Source organism: Balaenoptera borealis (genome assembly GCF_965194805.1).
Source record: "Balaenoptera borealis genome assembly, chromosome: 2".
NCBI classification, from domain to species: domain Eukaryota; kingdom Metazoa; phylum Chordata; class Mammalia; order Artiodactyla; family Balaenopteridae; genus Balaenoptera; species Balaenoptera borealis.
The window spans coordinates 20501823-20527343 of record NC_138867.1 but is presented as its reverse complement, the minus strand read 5'-3'; the positions used below and the strand labels follow the sequence as shown (position 1 = coordinate 20527343).

At 33.7% G+C, this 25521-nt stretch overlaps 1 protein-coding gene across 1 annotated transcript in view; it reads left to right on the top strand.

Annotated features, from left to right (window-relative positions):
• The window catches only part of LOC309623717 (cadherin-12), a 525281-nt gene that overhangs the window by 303205 nt on the left and 196555 nt on the right, over positions 1-25521 (top strand). The window contains exon 4 of the mRNA XM_082380840.1: positions 24610-24904. Coding sequence (XP_082236966.1) covers positions 24610-24904 — 295 coding nt within the window. The remainder of the gene's footprint in view (positions 1-24609; positions 24905-25521) is intronic.

Here is a 25521-nt window from a genome sequence, read left to right as displayed (position 1 = left end):
ATCTCACCTCAAGAAGCAAGAAAAATCTCACATAAACAATCTAACCCTACACTTAAAAAACTAGAGAAAGAAGAACTAAGAAAACCCAAAGTCAGTAGAAGGAAAGAAATCATAAAGATCAGAGCAGAAATAAATGAAATAGAAACGAAGAAAACAATAACAAAAATCAATAAAACTAAAAGCTGGTTCTTTGAGAAGATAAACAAAATTGATAAGCCCTTAGCTAGACTCATCAAGAAAAAAAGGGAGAGGGCACAAATCAATAAAATTAGAAATGTAAAAGGAGAAATCACAACTGACACTGCAGAAATACAAGGGATTATAAGAGACTACTACAAACAACTATATGCCAATAAAATGGACAACCACGAAGAAATGGACAAATTCTTGGAAAGGCAAAATTTTCCAATACTGAACCAGGAAGAATTAGAAAATATAAACAGACCTATCACAAGTAATGAAATTGAAACATAATTTAAAATCTTCCAACAAACAAAAGTCTAGGACTAGATAGCTCCACAGGTGAATTCTATCAAACATTTAGAGAAGAGCTAACACTGATCCTTCTCAAACTCTTCCAAAAAATGCATAGGGAGAAACATTCCCAAATTCATTCTACGAAGCCACCATCACCCTGATACCAAAACAAGAAAAAGATATCGCAAAAAAGAAAATTATAGACCAATATCACTGATAAACATAGATGCAAACATCCTGAACAAAATACTAGCAAACAGAATCCAACAGCACATTAAAAGCATCATACACCATGATCAAGTGGGATTTATCCCAGGGATGCAAGGATTCTTCAATATATGCAAATCAATCAACAAATTAAGGAATAAGAACCATATGATCATCTCAATAGATGCAGAAAAAGCTTTTGACAAAATTCAACACCCATTTATGATAAAAAAAACTCTCTAGAAAATGGGCATAGAGGGAAGTTACCTCAACATAATAAAGGCCATATATGACAAACCCACAGCAAGCATCATACTAAAGTGTGAAAAACTGAAAGCATTTCCACTAAGATCAGGAACAAGACAAGGATGTCCACTCTCACCACTCTTAATCAACATAGTTTTGGAAGTCCTAGCCACAGCAATCAGAGAAGAAAAAAAATAAAAGGAATACAAATTGGAAAAGAAGAAGTAAAATTGTCACTGTTTGACGATGACATGATACTATACATAGAAAATCCTAAAGATGCCACCAGAAAACTACTAGAACTAATCAATGAATTTGGTAAGGTTGCAGGATACAAAATTAATGCACAGAATCTCTGGCATTCCTATACAGCAACAATGAAGAATCAGAAAGAGAAATTAAGGAAACACTCCCATTTACCATTGCAACAAAAAGAATAAAATACCTAGGAATAAACCTGCCTAAGGAGGCAAAAGACTTGTACTCAGAAAACTAAAGCACTATTGAGAGAAATCAAAGGTGACATAAACAGATGGAGAAATCTACCATGTTCTTGGATTGGAAGAATCAATATTGTGAAAATGACTATACTACCCAAAGCAATCTACAGATTCAGTGCAATCCCTATTAAACTACCAATGGTATTTGTCACAGAATTAGAACAAAAAAATCTTACAATTCGTATGGAAACACAAAAGACCCTGAATACCCAAAGCAATCTTGAGAAAGAAAAATAGAGTTGGAGGAATCAGGCTCCCTGACCTCACACTATGCTACAAAGCTACAGTAATCAAGACAGTATGGCACTGGCACAAAAACAGAAATATAGATCAATGGTACAAGATAGAATGCCCAGAGATAAACCCACACACATACGGGCACCTAATTTACGACAAAGGAGGCAAAAACGTACAATGGAGAAAAGACAACCTCTTCAATAAGTGGTGCTGGGAAAACTGTACAGCTACATGTAAAAGAATGAAATTAGAACACTACCTAACACCATACACACAAAAAAACTCCAAATGGATTAAAGACTTAAATAAGTCTTAATTTAAGACTTTAAATGTAAAACCAGACACTATAAAACTTTTAGAGGAAAACATAGGTAAAAGCATTCTTTGACATAAACCACAGGAAGATCTTTTTGACCCACCTCCTAGAGTAATGGAAATAAAAACAAAAATAAACAAATGGGACTTAAAAGCTTTTGCATAGCAAAGGAAACCATAAACAAGACAAAAAGACAACCCTCAGAATGGGAGAAGATATTTGCAAATGAAACAACAGACCAAGGATTACCCTCCAAAATATACAAACAGCTCATGGAGCTCAATATCAAAAAAACAAACAATCCAGTTAAAAAATGGGCAGAAGACCTAAACAAACATTTCACCAAGGAAGACATACAGATGGCCAAGAGGCACATGAAAAGATGCTCAACATCACTAATCATTAGAGAAGCACAAATCAAAACTACAATGAAGTATCACCTCACACTGGTCAGAATGACCATTATCAAAAAATCTAGAAACAATAAATGCTGGAAAGGGTGTGGTGAAAAGTGAACCCTCCTGCACTGTTGGTGGGAATGTAAATTGATACAACCACTATGGAAAACAGTATGGAGGTTCCTTAAAAAACTAAAAATAGAACTACCATATAACCCAGCAATCCCACTACTGGGCATATACCCTGAGAAAACCAGAATTCAAAAAGAAACATGTACCACAATGTTCATTGCAGCACTATTTACAATAGCCAGGACATGGAAGCAACCTAAATTGTCCATTGACAGATGAATGGATAAAGAAGACGTGACACATATATACAATGGAATATTACACAGCCATAAAAAGGAACGAAATTGAGTTATTTGTAGTGAGGTGGATGGATTTAAAGTCTGTCATACAGAGTGAAGTAAGTCAGAAAGAGAAAAACAAATACCATATGCTAACACATATATATGGAATGTAAAATTTTAAAAAAAGGTACTGATGAACCTAGTTGCAGGGCAGGAATAAAGAGGTAGACATAGAAAATGGACTTGAGGACACAGGGTGGGAGGGAGAAGCTGGGGCGAAGTGAGGGTAGCATCGACATATGTACACTACCGAATGTAAAATAGTTGGCTGGTGGGAAGCAGCAGCATAGCACAGGGAGATCAGCTCGGCTCTTTGCAATGACCTAGAGGGGTGGGATAGGGAGGATGGGAGGGAGAGTTAAGAGGGAGGGGATATGGGGACATGTATGCGTATGGCTGATTCGCCTTGTTGTGCAACAGAAACTAACACAGAATTGTGAAGCAATTATACTCCAATTAATATCTTTTTTTTTTAAAAAACTGTTTAGTCTAGGGACTTCTCTGGTGGTCCGGTGGTTAAGACTTTGCCTTCCAATGAAGAGGGTGCGTGTTTGATCCCTGATCGGGGAGCTAAGATCCCACATGCCTCACAGCCAAAAAAACACAAAACATAAAACAAGAGCAGTATTTTAACAAATTCAGTAGAGACCTTAACTATGGTCCACATCAAAAAAATTATTTAAAAAAAAAAAAACTGTTTAGTCTATTTTTTGTTACATTTATCAATTGAATATATGACTTTAATATTCTCTTTTTTTACATGTGTTTTACATATACGTACTTATTACTACAAATTGTAAGTAATTTTTACAAATACTGTTGCACAAAGAAAAAATCTACTAAGTCAGAATTGGTTTCAGCTGCATAGAATAGAAATCCAGCTATAACCTCTTCAACAAGTTGAAATTTATTTTTCTTGTGTAAAAGAAGTCCAGAGATAAACATCCTGGGTTTGGTACAGCAACTCCAAGATAACATCAAAAATGGCCTTTTACTTTTCCAATGCATCATCTTAAGCTTTCTTTCTTCTGTATCCTCATAAAGTGGCTTCTGTGTGTCTAGTCATTATGTCAGCAAGACATGGAAAAGATGAAGGAAAAAAAAATGGGAGAGATGAAAGAAAATCAGCAAAAAGTACATACCAGATGAGTCTGTCCATTTAAAAAAGTTCTCCTAAAAGCTCCAAAAGGTTTCTTCCAGGTTTATCTTATTAGTCAAATGGAATCCCAAGTCTCCCTTGTCTCCAAGATATTTTGGGGAGGTGAGCATTTTAATTAGGCATACTGCTAGCCAAGATACAGCTCATTGATAATAGATTCTATTAATATGGAATGATTCTATTAATAAGAAGAAAGAGGAAATGGATATTGGATAGGCTACTAGCAGTGACTGCCATACTCATTATCGACTTTGCAACCAGATCCCAAAAGGCTAACAAAGATAGAGATCGCTAAAAATAGAAGTTCAAGTACTTCAGTGGAATCAAAGGTAGCAGATCTCACTGTCTTTTATGATTTAATGTTCTGTAGTAATTATTTACTGAAAGCTGCAGCAAGTAAAGGTGGGAAATGCAGAGTGTGGAGTCACTTACACCTGCCTTTTTACTCCCTATCTTCTAGCTATGGTTATTCAATATGTCTCGGCAGTGATTTTTTTTAATTTATACGATGCGAGAAATTTTCAAGTGAGCACATTATTTTGCATAGAGTAGAAACAATTGTCGTATGACTTCCCATTTTTTTCAAAATTCATGTAATCAATAATGATTTTTAATGACCGAATAAAATATTCAGGAAAAAGGAAAACTGTTGATGAATTTTCCTTGATTACTTCTTTTTATTTTATTTATCAGTATTACTGATAATGTAAGTAAACAATTGAAAGTGAACAATTCATTGATTTTAAGAACTACTGCAGGCTTTAAGTAGAGTAAATATTCAATAGAGTGTATGTAAATATACTTTTATAGCTGAAGAATATAGTGAAACAAATTGCATATTGACTGTGTTGGTATGTATGGCAGGTAAAACATTTTTGTATTATTCCAGCCATCACTTGAAGATTGAATGCAGTATTCTTTGTTTCTTTTACATGGCAAAGATGTGAGCATCCTTCTGGATGCTGCAATATTATCAGTAACAGCTATCACATTATAATTGGAGAATGAATCAGCAATAATTGTGTCACCTTACACCTGGAAACAATCATGGAGACAGACTGATTCTGAGCTGCTATAGCAGAAATCAAGAGGTTTAGTCCAGCTCATTGCTTTTTGGTCTAGGTTAACCAGGTAAAGTGACCGCCCATGTCTAGTTTTCTAGCTCTCTCTGGACTTATACATACCCCTTGATCTATTTTGTTTTGCAGAGATAATTTGATCTCAGATAGATCCAAGTCCCAGTATTCCATGTGTCTTTTATAGAGTACACATAGATGTTGGCTTAGCCTATCAAATATGAGCATATAAGCACAGAAGAACATTAGTCATAAGAAGAGGCAGAAGGCAAGAGTTTAACCATGATTAAACCTCAGGAATATTCAGAGCATACTGGCTCCAACAAAACTAGAGGCAAGAATGTAGGCACAAGGGGTTGGAAGGAAATAATAGCTAACCCTTAGGAGTGCTTACTTTTTATACTGTAATAAACTCTTTTCTTTTACTATCTTATCTAATCATCACAACCGCCACTATTATTCCCATCTTACACAAAAGAAATTAACTATTTTGCCCAAGGTCATAGCACCAAACTTAGGCAATTAAGTTCCAAAGTCTGTGCTTTTAAAGGATATTCTATGTTATATCTACCTAAAAGTAGCAAACAAATAAAACAATTAAATTAAAATGGAGGCCTTCAACTATTGCTGAGGTTACTGCTTTGACAGAAACACTGATAGATTGACCTATCCACGTTTATGACTGGAAAATTACATAGCAGGTGGGCACCTATAGGCTAGACTAGCGGTTCCAAAGAGATGCCTTTAACTGATACTGTTCACTAATAGTAAAATTTATCACAGACATTATGGAAGACATTTAATGGCTACAGTATTCTTAGAGACACGTTCTGGAAATATATGTTTCTGGCTGCTGCAGTTCTTCTCAGATCAAATCATATTTCTTGTGAAAATAGAGTAGCGTTAACTGATGGAGCATAAACCTGAAGGGATAGTTCAATGAGTTCGTATTCTGAAATGAAAAAAAGAAGTCAATTTTATTTGCTCTCAGACTCGGGTTTTGAATCAAATAATATTAGATGCATTGGGAAAGTTAGAAGAGACTGCCTCAAGTTTGCCTTTTAAATGTCCATGCTTCATTTTTAAGACCAGGATAAAAGTATGTGACAAAAAAAAGCATCTAGAAGTTATTGAACAATTTTCTCGTGGTGGAACAATATGTCGACATTAATTGATATTTGAAGAACTGATGAATCTCAGCTAAGAAAACATAGTAAATAAAAGCTAGTTTGTAAAAAAATAAAATAAAAAAGAAAGAAATCAATGACTGCTATTGCTTTAATAAAGGATTCCCTGCAAGTATCCTGCTGCAAAGTGTAAATGGGAGAAGCACTTCAAATCTGAGCACCTTGAAGGGAACTAGAGGACCCTTAAGACCCTTTTTAAGATTGTTTCAGTATTTAATTGACTAGGTGTGGTGCTTCCAACAACGTTTTAGGTGTGTGTTAAATGTAGTGAAAATCAGATTCTTCTTTATATGTGTCATATTTTGAAGGAAGAGATCTTTTAACTTCCCATAAGAGGGAAAAGAACAAGAAAAGGCAGAGGCTATTGGGCTGGGTAATGTACTAAAGGGTGGATTAACTTCTCAGGAGACCAACAGTGGTTCACCGAGGCTATTCATTGCAATGTCACAAGAGAATAGATGGTTCTTATATGTTTAAATTTTCTTTTATGTAAGAAACCATTTTACTACTAGTCTTCTTGAAATGCTGACCCTGGATATATTTTGTAAAGACTTAATATCAATGAAATTTTACTCAGAAAATTGCAAATAATAAGTAAGCTGGTTTTCCTGATATTTTGAAGAAATACTTTAAAAATAATTAATGTATGACTTGATGCTAAAGTTATTAATGACACAAAATTATTAGGTCTTATTTTAAGCAGGAAATAATTTGTGTCCTATGTACTACATAAAATCAACTTGAGATATAATATGCAAGAGAATATTAATGTTGGTACTAATAGTAAAAACTACCCATGATTTATGGGGGATGGTCTAGAATTGCAGTATCATTGGGATGTATGTATGTATATATATATATATATATATACATAAAAATTTTGAAAGCTTAAATTTACTCCAGATTTTCTAAAACAGATACTCTGCAGCTTTGTTCTTCTTTCCTTTACTGACTGTTGTTGCTCTGTATCACTAAATGTTTTGTTTTTGTTTTTGCTGTGTATGTAGGTAGTGCTTATTCTAATTAAATGCATAGGTCACTGAGGAGGAAAATTAACAGTTCTATAGGGTACTAAGAAGACAGTAAGGAGAAGGGAGAATTTATACCTCAATACTGAAGTTCCTTTTTGTCTACTTCACACATAATTCTTGGCTTTATATTATAACCTCAGTCTACCAGATTGAAAGAGTCAAAAACAAGAGCAGTCTTTTTTTTTTTTTTTTTTAATATTTATTTATTTATTTTTGGCTGTGCTGGGTCCTCGTTTTTGTGCGAGGGCTTTCTCTAGCTGCAGCGAGCGGGGGCCACTCTTCATCGCAGTGCGCGGGGCCTCTCACCATCGCTGCTTCTCTTGTTGCGGAGCACAGGCTCCAGACGCGCAGGCTCAGTAGTTGTGGCTCACGGGCCTAGTTGCTCCGCGGCGTGTGGGATCTCCCAGACCAGGGCTCGAACCCGTGTCCCCTGAACCGGGAGGCAGATTCTCAGCCACTGCGCCACCAGGGAAGCCCCAAGAGCAGTCTTTTTAAAAACATTTTTATGGCAACCTTTCCTGCTAAGGAAGTATATCCACAGCCCTCAAATCACTTCATATCATGTAATAACTTTTAAAACTCTTATCCTAAAATTGAAAACTATATTGCAAGGTGTGAAATTACTGTAGACTTCATGAATATTTTTAAATAACAGGTACATTACTTAATATATAGTCTATTTGCTTTGGAATATATAGATTTATTTGGTTTACCTAGTTGCAGGGAAAAAAGAAACAACTATTAAAAATACATGTATTACTGACATTTTCGTAACTGTCATGAGAAAGAGAGATTCTTGTCCACATAAAAAAAGAAAATAAAATTTTACTCATTGAACCAATTATACTCAACTATTTCTTGTGTGTAAAAGTGTAGGAAAAAGGAGCTGAGTGTCTTCTTTCTATATGCAGGTGACATAATTCCAGTTATATCATGGCATTTCTAGCTATTTGTCACATAGTGTTCCATGGAGAAATATCATTTTTAGACTTATCCATCATTATTTACTTCAAAAGCGTATAACGTATAGTAGACTATTTATGGGTAAGATAAATTATATTGTAGCTTTAATTTTTCAGGTTTACAGCTCTCACTTGTGACATAGAAGATGAAGAGATTTGACATCCATTTCAAGCATGTAACTATAATTTCATAAAATTTTATGTTCCACAATATATAATGTGTGATAAAAGATGTGAAGTGCAGAAAATACTCACCATTAACTACTTCTTTGTGACCACAAGTTATGGGCCTTTAAAATAGGGTAAAATCTTGGGGGAAAATGTTTTTTGTTGTTGTTGTTGAAAAACTTCCAAAATAGATTAGAGTAAAATTAAAAATAAGAGAGCATGTGCAATATTAGACTAAGTCAGGATACCTGAGTTTTGTTTCCAGCCTCTCAACTGTCGAGCTGCAAAATATGGAACAAATATTTTAATATCCCAAACCTCAGGCGCCTCATTCTCATCACAAAGGAGGAAAAGATTATTAATGATGTCAAAGAAAACAATATCTATAAAATAATTAGTATATTTATATAAATTACTCAAATAGATAACATTAATGTAATTATTAATAATCAAAAGATCCCATTTCCTTTGATTTATATTGTTCTCTACACACATACCCAAGTCTGATAATAAAGCTTATGTCTACTAATTTCACTCCATGTTATTTTTCCTGTGTTGCTAATGGAGCTTGAAATTGATGTAGTCCTTTTGAATTTCAACATAGATCTAGTCTGAGTCCCGGATCATTTTTGTTGGTACTGACTTTTTCTTCATATAAATTCACTAACACATTTATATATGCAATTATAATGAAATACATTTAATGTAATTTATCTTATCTGAAACCATCAGGAAATTAAGGCTCTTTTACTTGTGTGTTAAATTTTATAGGCACATAATATTTTGGTTTATTAAGTATTATTAGGCTGCTTTCATGAGTCATCTGGCCCCAAAATAGTGGCAGATAATTTCACTTGGTGTAATGAAAAAAAACACTGGGCAGAGAGTTGGATAACCCAGATTCTATTCTGATTTCTGTAATTAACTAACTCCATGATATTGAGGAAATCACTTAGCCTTTCTGAATCTCAATTTCCTCAACTGTGAAATGAAGTAATTGAAACAACGTTCTCTAAGGTGCTTTCCAGTTCCAAAGGCCTGATTTTATGTTGTGACAGAGCCATGCATTGAGGCTATTTGTTTTCTTTTCTTTTTAAAGCTATGTCTCCTTTTTCACCAATTGAAATTACACTAAATATTTTTGGAATAGCTGATCCCAAGTATTATTTAGTTTAAGAGTTGCCTATGATGAACACAGCTGGGAGACAGCCAGAGTGGTTGGTTTCTCCAGTCAAGAAATTATGCAGTGGTTTGGACTGGTGAGTTCAAGAGTCATGGTAGAAGTAGTTCTAGAACATGAAAGACAAAGCTTAAACCTCAAGTAGAATGCCTTTTTTAAAAATTTGTATGTGAACTGATATCTATATATCTATATCTATATATCTGAGCTGACTGCTCAAAGGCCTTTTTATTCTTCTTTCTATGAACAGGGCCAATAAGTTTCAAGCATCATTAGCAGCAGTGGTGTACTCAAAACCAACAAATGATACGCCGAGTTCTCAGAGAAGGCGTCAGGATATAAAATGAGTGGCAACTTTGTCATATCTGCAAGCATAGAAGGACCACAGAAGCGAAGGACTCAGTGTTTAAGAAGGCAATGAATTGAGCCTATTTTAAACTAGAATACATCATTATTTGTATTTTTATGTGAACAGAATCAAAACTTGGAATTAAAGAAACATTACGTTCAACACAAAGTGTTTCCTGCCCCACAATGGTGGGGAATCTGCTTGGGCAGCAGCTAAATTGTGGTATCATAAAAGTTCAAGCAGAGAATTGCAGAAGCTTTCTGTGCATTGTTACAAGTTTTCCAGGTGTACACGTGATTCTGGATCAGGGAAAGGAAGTGGGGAGAAACTGTGACCCTGACCCTGTCTCATTCAACATATTCTGCATAGTGATGTAGCCGCTCAGCTTTCTTTAAAAAAAAATCCCATATTAAAAATAAATGCTTAGAACAGTTGGCTTAGAGAATACTCATAAGAACATGATAAAATTAATGAATCCAAGCATTTGATTAAAGTTTAATTAATGGTCATTATTTGAATGGCAAGAGGAGCAGAGGCCTTCGCCACTGTGTGAGTGTCTGTACATAATGAGACAGCACGTCTCATCTGACTTCACACAATGATTTACATGGTGACAGCTCTTCTGTCAGTCCTGAGCTCACCACACACCAGATCAACTACCCAGGTTTCCCACATTATAAAGTTAAGATTGGCAGACATTTTACTCTGACCTAATACAAGAAACAGTCACTTTAAACTGTGTAAAGGATGAAGAATTAGCAACAATAAAATCTTTTTCAGTTTTTTTGCTGACTTTGATGTAGAACATCAGATCCTCTACCCATGTTGATCTTTGGGGACTTACTGATGGATTTGCCCCCAGATCTGTGGAATACAGTCAGTATTCAATAAGTGCTTATTGTATGGAAAAAGAAAGTGGGTGGTTCTGTTTTGGGGTCAATTAGACAGGATTTTTTTTTAATACCTGGCAAAACCAAATTCAGAGTAGGAGATTTATAGGTTCATTCTACATGGAAAAGTCTGAATGATTCCTGGAATTGACACGATGGTGTCAGAATGACTCCCTCTCTCCTTTCCTTGTTTCTCTCATCTCAGTCTGCCTTTGTATGTAGACTTTGTTTTTTTCTGTTTTCGAGGTGTCTCCATTATGTTGTCCAGCATGTAGAGTGAGATGAGGACTATCTTAATAGTCAAGCAGGGACTTCTTTGACTGGAAAGGCAGATTCTTACTAACATTGACCAGATCTGAGATCTGAGGTCTCTGCCCATAGAATGGCCAAAGGGACAAAATGCAGTACTTAACAACATCACTAGATTCACACAGGGGATTGGTACAGGATCACTTATACAAAGGAAGCAGCAAATGTGTTTACTAGAAATAATAAAGATATTGGTAGGAAAAATTAAACAAGCAAACAAATTCAGTAATGTATTAGAAAATTGGAGCACATAACCAAGAAATCAAAATTATCTCTTTAATTGAAAGTCACGACTTATTTTTTAAAAATAAATAACAATAATATTTGATTTCTGTAATTATCTACATGTGGTTTTCTCTTGCTGCATCACAAATTCCCACAAACTTAGCAGCTTAAGACAACACCTATTTATTAACTCACATTCTGCAGGTAGAAATCTAGCACAGCATGACTGGGTTCTCTGCTCAGGGTCTCACAAGGTTGAAACCAAGGTGTCAGAGGGGTAGAATTTATCTCCTTGCTATTGTAGAACTGAGGTGTCTTCATACTGCTAGCAATGACGTGGGGACTGCCCTCAACTCCCTTCTGTATTAGCAATTTTCAACATGGGTATTTGTTTTCTTCCAAGCCATCTGAAGTATGTGTCTCTGACTTCCTTTTTCTACACCTGGGAAAAAACCCTTCTGCTTTCAAAGATCGCATGTGATTAGATCAGGCTCACCAAACATAAAGTAACCTTAAGGGTTAAATCCGTAGTCTTCCCAGTGCCGGGAATTTTACAGGGAATGTACGCCAAGGGGAGAGAAATCTTAGGCAATATAGTAGAATCCTGCCTATCACACCATATAAGTTGGAGTTCAATCATAATTTAGAATTAAGGCTTGATTTGGATTCAGTTCTGTATTATTTATGATCTAAAATAATACAGTGAAGTATGATCAGACCCTGCTTGATCTTAGAATTTCTGCCTATAACTTACCTTAATCAGCAATCAATGATATATGAAGAGAAAAATATTGTAACAAGCAATGAAAGGAGATCAGTAAAATACATTTTTTTAATTTTGGAAATAATGCAAATATACAGTCTATGGTATTCATATGTCAGTTTCAGGAACATGTGCTACAAACACACATACATACATGATTCCATGGATTCTATGAATTATTAGGAAATTTTAATCACAAAGCAACTCAGTTTCTTTTGAAAAGTAATCAAACTTTGAGAAATTTATTCATTTAAGGCCTCAATCAATATCAAATTAAACATCTGCCCTTATAATCCTGAATTCTTTGTTTAAAAAAAATTTGACCTGTAAAAATGCAATAGCCTGAAAACAGTTTATTTCACTCAGGCATCCAATACTATGTATCTGCTAAAAAGCAGTCAAAATTGAGGTTCTAATATCTGTGAAATCTGTGCTCATTTTTCTTTTTTTTTATTCTTTCCTTTTTCCTTTTAAAGTTGAAGTCAAATTGGACCTATTATCTCTTTGGTGGTTTCTAGGGAATCCTATTAGCCCTAGTGGGAAGTGAATCCTGAGAATGATTCTTTCCTTAATGTGTTTATAATGAGAGCTTTTAAAAAAAACAAAGCTAACCTATACTTAGAAACAAGAGGTAACCTACTGCATTTCTTACACAGAATAGTAACTCTATTTCTCTTTAACAAATTGAAATTTAACATTAAGGTTACTCATTTTTATACTTTTGGCAAAAAATAATATTTAAAGTATAAATTCTCATGCAGATAAGATAATATTTATGGCACTGTTATAGGATATAAGACTGAGAGAAATGAATTCTTAACAGTAAATTTGACATAAAGCTTAACTCATGATACAAAGAAAGCAAGCTGTTTAAGTAATTGGATTTTTTTTTTTTTGTATTGGTGATATTATACTTTCAAAATCCACTTAAAGTAGTTACTGTAAAGTGAGGAAAGGAAATAAAAGACTTCAATGAGATGGCTTTGTGCTTTAACACATAAAGCAACCCCCACAGTAATGCATGTTACAGAAAATGGGTCACCTTCAAACCACCCTTGAAAAAAAGCAGATAATATAATTTCAGATTGTGTTCTTAGAGTATTGTTTTAGAGTATGTACATCTACTTGACCTTTATTCATTTCGGAGAAATGTGCATGTGTGAGCACATGAAAACATGTATAAATACCATCTCTTTCTCTCTCTTTTTTTCTCTCACATACAACATGTACACATGTCTAAACATCCTCACACACATTCACATGTCTATTTGTGTGGTTATTAGTAAATTGTGACAAAGAAACCACACGCGTTAATGACTATTTCTCTAATTAAATAGTTACTCCATTTCGTCTTTAACATAATGGATTTTTATATGTTTCAAAGCAAATTGTAGTATAACCATGAGCAGAAACTCAGGAAAATAATTTTCATTGAAGAATTTCACTGATATAAAAGTTAACTATATTCTCTTCAACATAAATATTTTTCACAATTTTCTAGTTGACTTAATTGTTTCAAATCTATAATTGACACAGCATATTATTTATATGATTTCTAACTATAAATGTAATACCACTTTGTACTTTAATAAAACACAAATATAGCATTTTTTAAATTATACAGCATATGCTTATAAACATTTTCTTTAGAAAATTAGGATTTGAGAGGCAGAAAACTATAAAAAGAAACAGTGTTTCCAATGGATATCTTTGTTGTTATGACACATAGTGTTCCCTACTGGACTCTGGACTCCTGTGTCCTTAAGAACAAATACTACGTGATGTTCTCTAGAGCCTAGTGCAATCACTAGTGGGCAGTCCAAAGCATTTTTGAATGAAGCCAATCTCAGGAATGCATCCATAATAATGCAATTGGGTTTTGTTCCAACTGATGTCACAAAATACTTGGGTAGCTAGCATCTGTGGCTAAGCTAATTATCTGACCAAAGATGATTCAATGTGTGTGTGTGTGTGTGTGTGTGTGTGTGTGTGTGTGTGTGTGTGTGTGTTTCCTCTCAAGAGAGACCCAGTTTTGAAAGTTAAGGAAAATGGTATTATACTTACCAAATTAAAAGAAAGTTCCTTTGGTTTTAAGTGCTAGTCGCATGGGATTAGACTACCTGATTGGAATCTCAGCTTTGTTTCTTTCTATGTGTGTGTCCCGAGCCAACTTGGCCTCTCTGTGCCTCAATTTCTATATCTACCAGATGGGGATGATAATAGTAGGGTTGTACTCATACGGTTGTTTTGAGTATTAGAGTGTATAAAGTATATAAAGCCATTAGAAAATTGTCTAGCCAAAAGTAGAAGCTTGATAGGGTTTCCTAACATTATTTTGTATCCGATTAGTTTTCTTGCACCTATTTACATAAATTAATATAAGTGAAGTGGAAACAAATATTGCTATCCTGGGCTTGTTTGGATGTAAATAGAGATAAATGAAGGGAAATGGACATTATGAAGTTAAATTCTCTACTATATCCTCCATATTTTATGATACAAATATTAGAATCCACATTTTACATATGAGGATTCTGAAGTCCAAAGAAATTTGTTAACTTACATAGTAACATCCAGGTAAGAATGAATGGGTTTGGGACTCTCACCCCAAATTTTGATGCTCATAATCATGGATTTTAGATCAATCCATGTTTTATATTAGAGTTAAGATTTGGGTCTGTCTGCTTTATTAGAGTTATTAGATGCATGTACTAAGAAGTTAGGATAGAACATATAGCTTTTGAAAATTACATTTTACATGTTGAACTATTAGAATTTAGTTTAAAAATTTTATCTATCAGATTTATAATAGTAGCGTATCATTTTTTTTGAGAATTAAGTAAAGCTTATAACATGTGTGACACAGTGCCTAATATTCAGTAAGGGCTAATAATAAAAGTAATAACATAGATACAAAATAGTAATAACTTAATAAATGATATCTAGCTATAATACTGTACTATGATTATTAATAAACCATGATTATTGGCATTATTTTTTGTATACTTTTGGCATTTCTTTTAAATCTAGAATAAATCATACAAACCTATCTAGTATTCTGAAAAGTAACAACATTTGAAATCGTACATAAAATTCACTTTTATTCCACATAGAGATTCTGTTACTGACAATTTGATGACTAGTTTATTGTCTGGAAATGTTTTTTTTACCTAAAACCTGGCTTTGTGAAAAATGTTTTACAGCTTTGGAAATGTAGGAAAGAAATTATTTTAACCTTCTTCTCCATATTTTCCCTCCCAAATCCAGGGCCCATGCCAATGACCTCTTAAACTTTTACAGAAGTACCTATTAATATAATGTGACACTCTCAAATGATATAATATAATCTGGTCAAGGTAAAGTCATAAAATATGACAATCTAAAAAAATAGTTAGGATGCCCCTCACATGTAACCACACATGCAATCTTCAAGGAGAAAAAGAAAGATGAAAGAGAACATCGGGTGAATAGTATATATTTTTCTTTAATGGGATGTATAATATATCCAAGCATATCAGCTTTTGTTGCTCCCAAGCATTGCAAATAGTCTTTGTTCTTCTTTGCTCTTCTTTGGCTTACCTTGGCGGAGGTGTGGGCCCTTTTGAAATGAATTTCTACTCTCTTAAATGGAAGGTGAAATATTTCCAGATGATAAATAGCTTTGGGTCTGTAACCCAGGCAGGGGAGTTCTCAACTAACATTGGGCTGTTAAAGGTAATTTCCAGCCTTGTAAAGTGATATTCCTTTTGCTCAAATGACAACAATCAAGCTAGGAAGAACAAATGAGTCCCTTCAGGGAGCAGAATGGAATAGAATGTCAAATATTCTTGGGCATTCAGTGGCTTCCAAAAGAGAGAAATTTTGCATTATGGCATTACACAGGCAGAGTTATAGATCATCTTTGTATCTGGTCTTCTTTCATAAATAAACAGTGCCTTAAACATAATCTAATCACTTTGTAGCTGATACAATGGCCACTGTGAGGTTCCTGAGAACTAAGCAACTGCAAAGAAGACACACTAAGTATTTTATGTTCACCAAAGACAATGTAGCAAAAGTAGTTTGTTTTGTATATAATAAAATTATTTTGTCGAAAGAAATTCACATAAAATTTTCTCATACTCATTTTGGCCCATTTATCTGAATGAATCCTGTATATAAGTAAAAGTTATAATATTACTTCCTATTTCATGCACTAACTGCTGAACCATAGTACTAAATCATTCTACAGCCTTCATAATCATAGATTTTAAAATTGGAAATAAGTATTACTATTTACATGCTGTTATTACACCAACATTTACTGAGGCGTGTCCTGTACTGGGAAGCTTTCCCCTAGACTGAATGTATTTATGGAGATGGCTGGTGGAAGATGTCTGTAATTTGTATTACAAGGATCTCAGTATTAAGTAGGGCATACTGTTATGGCACCACATTGGCTCTTACATACTTAAAAGCTGAAGAGATATTCTAAGATAGAATAGTAAAGATTTAAAAACACATCGGGAAGTTTCGTGTTCTAGCAGACATTCAGAACGGGGCCTAGTTTCCTGAGAACGATAATGATGAGAAAATAATTAATATAAATAGGCATGATTCTTTTAAACTTAAAGAAAACAAAGACACAAAATCCAAATGCAATGATTGAAACTTTCTTGGATATATGTTCCAAAAAAATAAAGAACTAAAAAAAAGTATTTGGAGAGACAAGAGGAGAAAATTGAATATGGCTGGTTATTAGGTGATGATGGGCATAATGCTAACGGGGTGGTGTGGCGGGCATCAGACAGTTTAGCCCATTTCTATAAACTGATAAGTGCGTGAAGGATTGGTGACTGGTCAAGTAAGTTCAAAGCTACTTACAAGCATTTATATTGAGAGGGCTCCGACTAAGGAGGGACAATTCTGAAAAAGACTCAGAAATGCCAATGATCAAGAGAAAAGGAGAAAGACATGCAGGGTAAAACATAGAGATTAACTGATAGTCTGTATACAGAATTCCTTCCACCTACATGATAATGCATGGAATCCAAACATAAATGAGCAGAATGTAAACAATAAAGAAATTTTGAAAAAAAGAAGTTCTTCTGTAGAGAATCTGGAAATAATTAGGGCAGTGATGGAACTCCATTGTGGTTAGAATGTCCCCAACCAAATATCTGAAATTAAAAGGAATGGTTGATTCTCTTTCCATTCAACCTAGGGCAAAACTGTAATTAATAAATTCAACCCACAAGTTCAAAACTCCATCCTTAAATATGAACAGACAAATGAGAGTCTTCACACACACACACACACACACACACACACACACACACACACACACAAATTAGAATCCTCAAAAAGATTCAAGAATTCCCCGTGTCCACAAAATAAGAGCACAATTCTATTGAAAGGGGACATTCGTAGTAAAGGAAAAAAATCTTGGAAATTAATATGCCTGTCATATGTGTGTGTGCACACATGGATATGTGTATTGACTTTGAAAATGCTGAAAATAATCAATAAATAATTTTAAGATAACTTAATTTTTTCACAAAATAGGTCAAAAGATATAGAAATGAATGACTGTAGAAAAAGTGTATTATTTACAGAAGGTCCATGAGATCTAACATTGAACATATGAATTCCAGAAAGACAATGGGAAACATGGAGGATAGAACATAATCATGGAAATAATCATAAAAGGAAATTTCCTTCAGTGCTGAAGGAAAATAGTTTTTGAATCGAAGGAACTTACTAAGTGCCTGACCCAAAGAAAGAAACACAAACACATATCAACTCACATCTGGAGACAATGTTCAAAACACAAGCACACATAAACAGACACTTGGAGACAGTGTTCTAAATAATTAGAATACCAAAATAAAAATAAGATTGTAATTTTAGAGTAAAATAAAATGGGGAGAAAAAAGAGGCTTCTTACTTGCAATGGAAATATAATCAGACGGACATCAGTTTTACCATTGGTTTCTAGAAGAATATAGATACATGCCTTTAAACGTGTGAAGGGAAAATTATTTCCAATCTAGAACTATATGCCCAGACAATAATTAAGTATATGTGTAGGTAAAGAAATAAAGCCTGAAATAAAGGCATTTCTAACATCCAAAGACTAAAGAAACTTACCTCTCACAGACACATTCTCAAGAAGTTATAGGAGATTGGCGGCAACAAACAAAGTAGTCAACTAATATAGAAGAAAATATAAAATCCAAGAAATAGTGTTTCAAACCAGGAGATTAATAAAGAAAAATTCCAGGTTGAAAATCGTGCAAATGCTCTAGTTTGGAGTAGGAAGAAAGAGGAGTCCCTGAACAACGTACGTTTTGAAAAGGAGATTTGATGTTGGCCCTGAGAAATGAGGTGAGCTTAAAGATATGAGAAAAGCAAATAATACAAACAAAAAGATATCTCAAAAAACTCCATATGCAAAATGAAAATATTGAAATCATATAGGCACTGTATGTTATTTGGCTATGGAACAAAAATATGTACATTATTATAATTATCAAAAGAGTTTGTGTTTTGTTTAGCTTTATTTTATGTTTTAGCAGCAACTGATGGAGAGGGCTTTGAAGGCTTATGTATTAATCAGTGTCCTCCAGAGAAATAGTCAATAGCATATATATTTATTTATTATCAAGAATTGGCTTGTACAATTACGGAGGCTGACAAATCCCAGGATTTGCAGTCAGCAAGTTGGAAACCCCGGAGAACACATGGTATATTTCTATTGCAAAGACCGACAGGCTCGACTCAGAAGAACTGATGTTTCAGTTCAAGTCTGGAGGCAGAATAAAAACCAGTGTCACAGCTTGAAGGCAGTCAGGCAGGAGGAGTTCCCTCTTACTCATGGAAGGGTCAGCTTTTTTGTTCTATTCAGGTCTTCAGTTGATTGGATGAGGCACACCCACATAAGGGACCACAGTCTGCTTTACTTTGTCTATTGATTCAAATGTTATTCTAATCCAGGAATATCCTCACTGATATACCAAGAATAGTCTTTGACCAAATGTCTGGGCATCCTGTGGCCCAGTCAAACTAATACATAAAATTAACCATTAGCGCTTACTTTTAAAAAAGAGACCAATAAATAAATAAATACATAAATATATAAATAGACCAAATTGACAAAATCTTTACACTTAATTCTGTATAATACAGACAGTGGAATTCAGGGATGAGAAAGGGAAGGAGTTTAGGGGGGACTGTAAAAGTGTTAATGTTATAATAGTAGAAAATAGAGAACCGGAGTTACATTGTAGGATTGAACTGAATTCAGACCCGAAGTACACATATACTATTCAGACCAGTGTTTCATTGATAACAAGTAAAATAAATGATATTACAACACTATTGGAAAAAAAGAGGTGGCCTGGGGTTTGCAAGTCAATAAGTATTATTCAAATTGATAAAAGAGGGCTTCCCTGGTGGCGCAGTGGTTGAGAGTCTGCCTGTCAATGCAGGGGACACGGGTTCGGGCCCTGGTCTGGGAGGATCCCACATGCCGCGGAGCAACTAAGCCCGTGAGCCACAACTGCTGAGCCTGAGCGTCTGGAGCCTGTGCTCCGCAACAAGAGAGGCCGCGATAGTGAGAGGCCCGCGCACCGCGATGAAGAGTGGCCCCCACTCGCTGCAACTGGAGAAAGCCCTCGCACAGAAACGAAGACCCAACACAGCCAAAAATAAACATAATAAATAAATAATAAATAAAAATTTAAAAAAAAATTGATAAAAGAAATACTATTATAACATTTTTTATTTAACAAATACCCACATATGTTTTTTTTTAAAATAAGAATTCAACAGAAACAGTTAAAACGTGATTTCCCTGGTGAATGAGACTGAGAAAAGGAGGGTAAAATTGTGCATTACAAGCTCTTCCACACTCTGATTTTAGCCATTTCAATGTAGTACTTTGATTAAAATACCTGTGATTAACTTAAATAGATGTAATAAATTCATACTTATTGATAAAGAAAATTGTTATATAATCCATCTAAAATTCAGGTTATAAAATAGTATGTAGTGTACCATAAAACAGTATGTAGTGTACCATAAAACCTATAGACATATAATTAATAAAGTAATTTGCAGGTATATACATCAAATGAAATACCTGTTGAGCACAGTTTTTGATTTTCTAGCAAAAACTTTTCAGAATCATACATTTCTCCCAACATCCTCCATGCCCTCCTCATGCCTGTAACCACCCTTATCCTGACAAATAGCAAATGGAAATAAAAATCACTGCTGGGTATAGTGATATAAAAAGTATTTCTGGAAATAAAAATCACTGCTGGGTATAGTGATATAAAAAGTATTTCCCATTTTATGTGCACTTTTCAACCCAGAGAAAATAAGAATAAATTTCTTTTTTTCTGCAGCAGTTTGTAAAATATAATCTGAGAGATGCTAGTAAACACTTAACTTTAGATTAGCTTTCTCAAAACTTTTAGACACTGGAGTTCAGATTTGCTTACACTCCAAAGCTAGTCCTCGGTATCTTTTTTTTTTTTTTTTCTCGGTATCTTTTTTTAAGCTTCTCTTGGCATCTCATTTTCACGTTCCACCTGAGATGACTTGGAAAACATCGGAAAATAACAACACCACTTCCACAAAACAACTGCCTGGACAGTGCATATTTCTATAGCTATCATTTATGGAACTCTCTGGGAGAAATTGTATTTTAAGTGTCAATACTAAAAGATGATATTATTGGATTTGGCTGCTTCAGTCAGTAAATATAGTCAGCGCCTACTCAGAAACAGCTTTTTAAAAAAAATAATCAGAATAAGAAATATTTCTTGTGTTATTTTTAAATCACTATAAAGGAAAATAATTTTATCCTTGTGGAATTATTATCTTACATGGAGCTTAAAGCCACTGTGTAAAATGGCATCATATGATTGTTCATAGTTAACACAACCCAAAGATTCAGCAAGTGAATCCTTCTGTAACCCTCCCTCCTGTTAAATGCAAATAAAACTGAGAAGTAGCTTCATAATGTAAGCTAAGCCTGAGTTGCATTGCTAAAAATTTAAGAAACCAGCCTCATCTGTAGACATCAAGTTCTGGAATCATTCAAGAGTCACAATTTTTTTATTCATAAAAGTTACATTTTTGGTCTTTATAATTACCCTTCTATTTATATTTATCTGTTTATTTAAGGAATTAAGACAACACACACATATTCATCACATTGTTTATGAAAGGATAAGCAAAACCCATTGAATCATTCAATTTCCTTTGAACGAACATAATACAGATATTAAAAAATAATTCTGAAAAGTTTCAAATTATACTGAAAATGATTATGGTATATTGTTATTGAAAATGTTGACTCGTTTCTCATTTTTATATCATGTATATATGCATTTATAATCAGATAATATTATATATACATATAAAACATATACAAACATATTTCTATATGTATACCCTTTCATTTATATATGAATATATGTGTATATGTAATGGAAAGTGTATAAAATGATAAAAGAAGTTGTTATCTCTAAGTAAGAGGGTGATAGGGATTTTTATGTTAGTTTACAACATAAACTATTATGTTATATATGTTCTCTATTCAAATTATTTTATATGTGATACAAAGCAAATTCTACAATACCCAACATCAGGCCAACATCATTTATTTAACATTAGAATTGACGTTGCAAAAATACCAATACTTTTACCTAGTCACCCATGTACTGGACTGAATCAATACTGAATAACTAATTTTATTTTATTTATTTATTTATTTTTAAAAATATCTTTATTGGAGTATAATTGCTTTACAACGTTGTGTTAGTTTCTGTTGTACAACAGAGTGAATCAGCTATACATATACATATATCCCCATATCCTGTCCCTCTTGAGCCTCCCTCACACCTTCCCTATCCCAGCCCCCTAGGTGATCACAGAGCATCAAGCTGATCTCCCGTTGCTATGCAGCAGCTTCCCACTAACCATCCATTTTACATGTGGTACTGAATAATTTTAAACATTGCCTATCAATGCTGGGTACTGCAGGTGATCTTCTTTAAGGTATTAACATACAATGAACTGCTGTAACCATTCTAATCCTCTCAAGAATTTTACATTCATCAATCTCATTTTCAGTTCAAATTTAACGTATTTTCACATATTTCTTCTGAAACTTTAATCTCTGCAAAACCCAAATTTAAATTAGAAGGAAAAGGTGGAAGTGTATAGAGTAGCAGCAACTGAATTTAATTTGGATCTTGAATAGAGCTGAAAAGACATTTGCTTTTTTTATTCTTATGTCAGTTTGAAGAGAAAACAGTTCTGATTTTGGCTAAATAAAAATTTTTTTTGGTGACTCTACTTGGATCACATTGTAAAAACCTACTTAGAATTTTCACTTGCTTCCACAATATTACCACATATTCTTTGGAGCCATTGGCAAAATGGATCCAGTTTATAAAGACATTGCTTTTGCATTGGGCTTTTGCTTGTCTCATATCTTTAGATAAATTTGAAAGTAAAAGTAAATGTTCATGTGTTGAATATCTTTAATAGTATGGATGAAATTTGTAATTTGAAATTCCTAAGTTCAAAGAACATGTATCTACAGTTTGATTTTACGCTTGAAACTTCCTATGCTTCATAGCAGTTCATAAAATATTAGGAGGAAAAAACCTCCTGTCATTCTTTGCAATTTTCCTTAGACTTGAGTAAAATATACCAAAACTTTTAAAGAAAAATCAAAACCTGGTTCCCCCTTATAGTTTTCTCATTGTTTAAATTATATCATTTACCCAGTCCAAATCCTTTGCTTATGCTCTTATGCAAACATACTTTCAGATAAATTTGAAGTAAATACAAATTCACAAAATGAATAAAGTCATTTTAGTAACATGAATATGAAGGATGATGATATTTTACTGAAGCTAAAGCAGAATGTTGAGTTTAAGAGCAAAGATGTAGCCAAGTTGAGTTTTTGTGTTTTGGTATTACTAATACGAATACACAGAATGCCTATTTGCAAAGGATAACTCTATAATTTAAAATATTTTCAAAGCTTTTATGTTATGTTGAAACATTAAGAAAAACAACTCATTTTTACCCCAAATTTTGCAAGACACCTATACTTGTGTGAAAATTTTAAAGCACAGCCCAAATGGCTATGGTCACTTTAAAAGTTTAACATTTTTTCTTTGACTGATCTGTTGACTGGAATGAGCTTTTAAAAATAAAAATTTGAACATTGAAATCAGATGGCTGTACCTAAATGAGTGAGAATAGTTTGAAACATTTTAGATCAGCATTTGGATACAAAATAATATTATTTATAAGAATATGTATCCTTTTTAATTTAAGTAGAATGTAAATTTATATTATTTATGAAATATATGAGTACACATATTCTTAGAGAATTATATATAATGAAATATTTATATCATATTATTTATCTATATAAATTTATTCTTGGATAATTTATAGATCTCCAAGACTATGTCCATCTATCATTAATTCTTGGACTCCATATTGAAAAACACTGATTTACAGTATCACAATAATAATTTCTCTTCTCTTTGGTCCTCTCCCCTATTACATTGATGTGTGTCTTATTCCATACTGTATTATAGTGAATTATACATGTGTTGACTTTCAAAAGAACTTAGCAGAAATTAAAAATGTTCTATATTATAACATTTCAAATATATAGAATGGATTAGGGCTAACCATTTGCCTGTGAAAGGATAATCAGTTATTCTACCCATTGCTTGGTTGAGTAATATTGAATAACTCATTGAGAGTCAGTCTGTTAAAATGAGATACTCCATCGTACATATCTGAAATTGACCTGGTATGCCAAAACTCTCCTCTCCTTTCAAATGAAAAGGCTCAGTGTTTTCTGATTTTTTTTTTTTTTTACCATATCTCTCACTGGATTCACGTCACTGATTTCTATCCTCAGGGTATTTGGAAGTTGTATGATTTAATATATATGAGCTAATTTATTTTAATACAACAATCATTTAAAATGAAACTCTAAGTACACTTAAGAGTTGTGCATTTCATTTTATGAAAATTTTATCCCCCAAAGTATATAAAAGAAATAAATGTTCAAAATAGTTGTATTTATGCATGTTGATGGATTTGGGGCTGTACTTCTAACCTCTGTAATGCATGGAGAAATAAGATGGATTGACAGGAGAGTGAATGAAAGGATAGGGATATGATCTATCTATGTGATAAGTCAAAAGCCTATATGATTAAATTGGAAGGTAAACAGTGGAATCTCTGAGATATATATAGGTATATATAGGTGTCCACCATAGATTTTTTCAACTTTTTTTTTGTGTTAAAAATGCTTATAATAAAAAAGTTGGTGGAAAAAAAAGGAAAAAAAACCATAAGATTTTGGTTTAACTTCTCTGGTGAAAAATTATACTGCAAGTATGGCTTTTTAACATGGGACCATCCCTTTAATGGTGTTTCTCTGTCTCTCTTTCTCTCTCTCTCTCTCTCTCTCTCTCCCTAAAGCTCCATTCTGACTTAGATAAGGGAGAGGGCGCTGTTAAATACACCCTCTCAGGAGATGGCGCTGGCACCGTTTTTACCATTGATGAAACTACAGGGGACATTCATGCAATAAGGAGCCTGGATAGAGAAGAAAAACCTTTCTACACACTTCGTGCTCAGGCTGTGGACATAGAAACCAGGAAGCCCCTAGAGCCTGAATCAGAATTCATCATCAAAGTGCAGGATATTAATGATAATGAGCCAAAGTTTTTGGATGGACCTTATATTGCTAGTGTCCCAGAAATGTCTCCTGTGGGTGAGTAAGTGAATCAAAATTCTGTCAGATGAGACGAGGCCTTTTCAACATTTATTTTCTCCAGGTTGATGGAAATGTCTTGTTTGTAACTCAGAAGAGTATTCCTGCACTGTAGAGGATACAATTAATTTCATTTACTTTTTTTTCTACTTAACTATTTTTTCCTCCTGCTCTATACTAAACGTATGAATAGATACATAAATATCTAGGATATATAACATTCTTCACTATTTTACAGTCTTTGCATTTCCCTGAATTCATGGAATTCCTTTGTACTTTAAGTACATAACTCACTTTGTACCGTAATTGATTGTCATTGCAAATTCAGATGCCTACACAGTGCTGGAGGTAACACCAAATACCAGATAGTCATTCTTCACTCAAAATAAATTATCCAAAGTATGTATTGCATCTGAGTCTCAAAGTGGTTCAGAAAGGGATGTGTTGCATTCTTTGTAGCTATCCATAGAGACTCTGAGAAAAGGTATTGTACCCTTTGTGGCTATAAGTAACCTACAGTAGTTATTCCATCAAACTAGGAAGCAAATATCATTATGAAGTCATTACTAGAATAAATTTACAATTAAGCTATAGTATCATCATCATTCTTAATAATT